At 43.8% G+C, this 6,000-nt stretch overlaps 1 protein-coding gene across 2 annotated transcripts in view; it reads left to right on the top strand.

The window, feature by feature from the left end:
* Nucleotides 1-6,000, top strand: part of PTGFRN (prostaglandin F2 receptor inhibitor) — an 84,993-nt gene that overhangs the window by 61,404 nt on the left and 17,589 nt on the right. For both annotated transcript variants that reach the window (XM_069090248.1, XM_069090247.1), the window contains one exon: nt 380-799. In XM_069090248.1, coding sequence (XP_068946349.1) covers nt 380-799 — 420 coding nt within the window. The remainder of the gene's footprint in view (nt 1-379; nt 800-6,000) is intronic.

Raw genomic sequence — 6,000 nt, 5'->3', positions numbered from 1 at the left:
ACTTTCCCCCATACCCTGTTAGGGACAGGAGGAGCCTCCCTATACTTTCCCCCATACCCTGTTAGGGACAGGAGGAGCCTGCCTAGACTTTCCCTAGGTCACCCTCTAATCCTCTTCCAATGGCCCAGAACCAAATTTTCCCTAACTGGTCTCTCCCCACCCCTCTGTGGTTAGACCTCATCCTGCCTCATTAGTGATTTTCAACTTGTCCTCCAATCCACATTTTTTTTCCTCCTTGACTCACCAGCTTTGGGTAGCAAGTGCATGTCTAGGACAGTGTTCAAATGAGCGAGCGCTTCTTTGATAGATGTCTGGGAGCAAAGAATCCGACTTTCCTAAGTCCCTTCTGTAATTAATTTCTTTTGATGCTTCATTTCAGATTCTGTGCTCCTCGTGAAGGCAAGGAAGGCAAAGCCTTTCTTTGCTGCAGGAAATACTTTTGAGATGACTTGCAAGGTTTCCTCTGAACACATAAAGACTCCTCGGTATTCAGTCCTCGTCACAGCTGAGAAGCCTGCGGCAGACCCCTTCAGCCCCAATGAGACCAAACACATCATCTCCTTAGACCAGGATTCGGTGGTGAAGCTGGAGAATTGGACTGATGAGGCCCGGGCTGATGGAGTAGTGCTGGAAAAGGTCCAAGAAGATGAATTCCGCTATCGAATGTACCAGACTCAGGTGTCCGATGCTGGGCTGTACCGTTGTGTGGTAACAGCCTGGTCCCCTGCAGGAGGCAACCTGTGGAGAGAAGCAGGGACCAGTTTATCTAATCCAATTCAGATAGACTTCCAAACCACAGGTTGGTATGGAATTGAGGTAGTCATAGAAAAGTAGAATTGTGGAGCTCAGTTGTCACCTTAGAAGTAATCTAAGCCAACCCCCTCATTTTACAGAAGAGGAAACTCAGGCTGAGAGAAAAAATAATTTTGTTTTGGCCAAAGGTTACATAGTAGTTAAGCTTGGGATGGGGAGTCTGGTGCAGAAATGTACTATAACTTTTATTAGTCTGACTTATCAAGGCAGTAGGGCATAGGAATTGGAAAGGATCTGTCAGTTCCACTGCCTAAATTTTAGAATTCCAACTGACTTTGGAATCAAGAAGACCTGCATTCAGATCCTGCCTTTAATACAATAACAGCTCTAGGACATAGGCAAAGTGTTTCCCCTATCTCAGTCACAGGCAGTTTTGTAAGACTAAGTTACAGGTGAGTGGCTGCTTAGAATTCGTGGAAGGAATCCCTATGGTGATGAAATGACAGGTGCAGACTTCCCCCAACCCACTCCCCTCCCCACCAAAATCAAAGCAGTATTTCCATACAGGGGAAGACAGTTTCATCTTCATTCCATTGGCATTGCATCTGGCTTGGCAAACAACTCCCTCCATGCTTGTATGCTTGGCAGAGCACCCAGGGCAGCTGTGTGGAGGTGGAGTGTCTGTCTGTCTATCTTTGCTAAGAACAGCAATGAGTAATAGTGATTTAAAAAAATATGTGGGTCTCAAAAGCCGAAGTATAGTTCTTAACTTTAATAGCTTAATAACCCTGCACAGGGAAAAGTGAGGCCAGTTCATCACAAGTTTCAAATTGCTGCCTTACCGTTATAAGCTTGGGCCACTGAAAACTCTTATTTTTTTTTGCCTTTTGGAGAACAATTGGGGTTAAGTGACTTGCCCAAGGTTACATGGCTAATTTTTTTTGTGTGGGTGTTAAGTGTCTGAGGCCGGAACCGAACTTGGGTCCTCCTGACTCTGGGGCCAACGCTTTACTCACTGCGCCACCTAGCCTCCCTGCCACTGAAAACTCTTACTCCATTTTTCCCAAGTCCTGGGATGCAGGGGGGAAAAGTGATATTCTTAATGAGGTGCAGGCCACTTCTACTAATGTTTCTTGTGACTGCCATCTTGACCCCTAATTAGAAGTCATCTCCATGATGACTCTTCATTTATTCCTTTATATTTTCTAAACTAACTATTCAACAATTAATTACTTGTAGGAAATACTCTTAAATTTCCCAAATCCCAAGAGAGAAGGTCATGTGATGCTTGTCAATGTTGTCTGTAGCTTCTGGGCTGAAATGAACCACCAGCTCCTTTTCCTTCTTACTAAACCTTTGGAATTGTTTGTTCAGTCTTGAGGAAGATTCCCTTATTTCACTTAAAGTAAGTTACCACCAAAATCAAGTGCTCCCTAGAAGGCCGTGGCTCCAGACAGTACATCCTGATAACAAAAGTGCTATCACTTAAGTGTGCAGCAAGCCTTGAGCTATGGTTTATAATGCATCTCTCCCAGGTGACTAATTTCCCTCTCTTTCTCTGGCCCCATCTCATTTTTCTTTGGGTATTCCCTCTGGTGCTTTTCCACTGGTTAATACTTTGCTTTTATTTTTAATGACTCGGGGTATTGGTGGGGAGTGGAATCTATATTAATGTGATCAAAAGTCGTCTTCTTTCATATCTCTGCTGCTTGTTCAATTCAGCAGACATTTGTAAGCATCGTGTCCAAAGGCACTATACTTGGTCCTGAGGATTCAAAGACAGTAAAGAAACACTCTTTCCCCTACCCCCTGTCCAAGGAGAGTACATTCCAGTGGGGTACATAACAAGTACACGGGGCAGCCAGGTAGCACAGTGAGTAAGAGCACCGGCCCCAGAGTCGGGATGACCTGGGATCGAATCCAGACCCTGATACTTAGCACCACACCCAGAAATAACTGGCCGTGTAACCTTAAGCAAGTTACTTAACCCCAATTGCTAAAAAAAAAATACACAACAAAATTAATAGAATACAATTTGAAAAGAAGGAGATCACTAACAGGGGGATCAGAAAAGACTGGTGTACCTGGGTTGAACCTTGAAAAGAAACTAGAGATTGCTAATAGGTGGAGATGTAAAGAGAGTGTGTCCTACAGAGGGGGCAACCTCTGTTTGTGCAGAAATTGGGAGAAAATAGATGGAGTGTCAAGTTTAGGGAATAGTCCGTGGGCAGACTTGTCTGGAACAGAGTATGTGAAGGGAGATACTGTGAAACGAGTCTGGAAAGGTAGATGGAAAGTAGGCTGTGAAAACCCCTATGTGCCAGGCTGAAGAGTTGATATTTTATCCTCGAGGAAGAGGAAGTTATTGAAGATTTCCAAGCAGGAGTGAAATGGTTAGACTCTGGGACTAGAGTTGCTTCGGGAAGATTTATTTGGTAGCTGTTTGGGGAAAGGATGGGAGGGGGGACAGCCTAGAAATAGGGGCATTGAGAAGTTCTGTCAATGACTATATTGCCAGAAGTTCACGTCAGAGGTGACGAGGGTTGAACTTGGATAGTATTTGGAAAGGCAGTGTGGTCAAATGCTGAGAGACCTCTAGGAACTTGACTCACATGTCACTTAAACTCTTAGGAACATAATGTCAGAATTGGAAAGGATCTGTCTCTGGGATTATCGATTCCACTGCTGGAATTTTAGAGATTAGGAAGTTGAGGCTCAAAGAGGGAGCCTTGGACTAGAACTTTGGTCCAGGACCCTCTTTCCCATCTAGGAAATTAGTGTAAAATAGTAGAAGGAGCACAGACCCCAGAGTCAGAGAACCTAGGTTTGGATCTGGGCTCACTCTCTGTTTAACTCAGGGCAAGGCGTTTTAACTCCCTAGGCCTCAGTTTTCTTATCTATAAAACTACATGAGCTCTAATACCCCTTCAAACTTTTTCTTCATTATCCTCTAAGTTACTTGGTCAAGTTCCAATTCAGGAAATACCATTGCTACAAAAATTCAGTATAGTGAAAGTATTTCAAAGCTTAAGTTAAAGACCTGTGCTAACAGTATTGTCTTCATTACAGGTAAATTGCTACCACACATAATTTGCCATACGTAGTAAGGCACCCCACCCACCAAAATCTTGTCCCTAGTGTCAGTATTGTGATGGAAACGTTATCTTGCACCATGACTAACAGGGAGAATGAGAAACACAGGCACAAATACAGTTTCCTAAGGAAATCTGGAAGATCTGGCCTCAGACATTTACTAGCTGTGTGACCCTGGACAAATTATTTAACCGTGTTTGCCTCAGTTTCCTTATCAGTCAAATGAGCTAGAGAAGGAAATGGCAAACCACTCCAGTATCTTTGCCAAGAAAACCCCAAATGGGGTCATGAAGAATCAGACATGACTAAAATGACTGAACGACAAAAAATTGTGATCATTTTCTCCCCTGTTTCTGCTAAGTTTTGACTAAGATACCTCCCTACACAGCTTTGAAACGCATGGTTGAGCATTAGTGGGTCAGTTTGGTTCTCTTAACTCAAAACTTTTTTTTTTGCCTTTTGGAGGGCAATTGGGGTTAAGTAACTTGCTGTAGCAGCAAGCACCCCAAGCGTCTTCAGGGTTTGCTGCCAGCATAAGTTCTTGGATCTGCTTTGATAAAGGAAAGCAACTCAAAACGGGTTAACAAGCTTTTTTTAATCAGTCAGACATATATCGTTTACCTTGTTCAGGGGAAAAGGTCAGCACCCCGAACTTCAAAGTATACAGACAGAATTATCAAGACAGAAACAGATCAAGTACACATCTTTCCAAACTGTGCAACCATTACATCCATACCAAACAACATCTGGGTTTCAACATCTGGGCTTTTCAAAGCCGGGGGACTCTCAACAACGGCTTCCCAGAATTCAGATCAAATCACAGAACACTTCTCAAAGTGAGTCCCAAAACAAAGCTACACATCAGGGCTTATATAGCCTTCTTCTGGCTCAGAGAATGTAACAACCTTATTGACTCACTGGTCAATCAAGAAGTATCTACTGAAAAACAAGCCTCCCACCCCAGGCTTCAGGTGCACTTTAGCCTAGGGGCAGGGAAGATCTTCCAAATCTGCATTCCCATTACACTTGCCCAAGGTTACACGGCTAGTTTTTCTGTGTGGGTGTTAAGTGTCTGAGGCCGGAACTCGGGTCCTCCTGACTCTGGGGCCAGCTCTTTACTCACTGCGCCACCTAGCCACCCCCCTCTCAACTCACTTCTGTGGAGCAAAAAAGAGGAAAACCAAGATCGAAAAAGAGTCAAATAACTCAGGAAGGGAGGGAGTAGGGCTGGCCCAAGGCAAATCTAGAGATGAAATTTGTCTTTGGCACTTTGCTTTCTGTGACTATCTTACCTCCTGGGCCACCCTCCCTTACCCTTCCTATAACTCAGAGCATTTATGCAGCCCAAGCCCAGAATCCTATTCAGAATTGCCTGTCCTATTCCTGAATTACTCTCCCCATCAAAATTCCCATTCCCTTAATATTCATTAGAAAGCAATATGATTGAAATGGGATTAAATGGTATCATTACAAAATACCCTGCCCATATAGACTTTTTTATACTTTTTTCGGGGGCTTTGGCAAAGAAGGGTAACTTTCTTTCCTTGACCTCTGCCTTAGCTGGCAGCTTCTGAATATGGGCCAGCTTTATTTCTCTCTTTGTCTCTTCAGAGGAGAAAAAGTTATTTTTCATTGGCATCATTTGATAAACCCAAGAATTCACAGTCTATAGCTATGGGCTATTTTCTTTACTTCTTGGAGGCCTGGACAGTGCCTCTTTACAGCCTTGGAAACCCTAGCTGATATGTATGCCCATTCCCAGGTAATGGGAGCCCCCAGGAGAGCCAGTGAGGTCCTGAACTGGGGAGAAATGGGGTTTTAATTTTAGACTTCAATATTTCCTTAAATTAGAACCAGAGGGAACGCAGTCAATTGGTCTGATGGAGATTGAAGCTAGAGGCCACAATATTACCCTCTTGTCTAAGACTACCCCTTTCCCATAACTAACTTTATAAATGCTTAATTTGAATCAGTGCCGTGGAAGAGTAGAGACAGCTAGGTGGCTCAGTGGATAGATCTCTGAGCCTGAAGTCAGGAAGACCTGGGTTCAAATCCAGCCTCAGACACTCACTAGCTTTGTGACCCTGAGCAAGTCACTTAACCTCTGTTTGCCTTAATCCACTGAAGAAAGAAATGGCAAACCACTCCAGTATC

The sequence above is a fragment of the Petaurus breviceps genome, unplaced genomic scaffold (genome assembly GCF_028583685.1).
Source record: "Petaurus breviceps papuanus isolate PSGF00001 unplaced genomic scaffold, PetGlider_PUasm1.0 186, whole genome shotgun sequence".
Lineage (NCBI taxonomy): Eukaryota > Metazoa > Chordata > Mammalia > Diprotodontia > Petauridae > Petaurus > Petaurus breviceps.
This window is presented reverse-complemented; position numbering and strand designations above follow the sequence as displayed.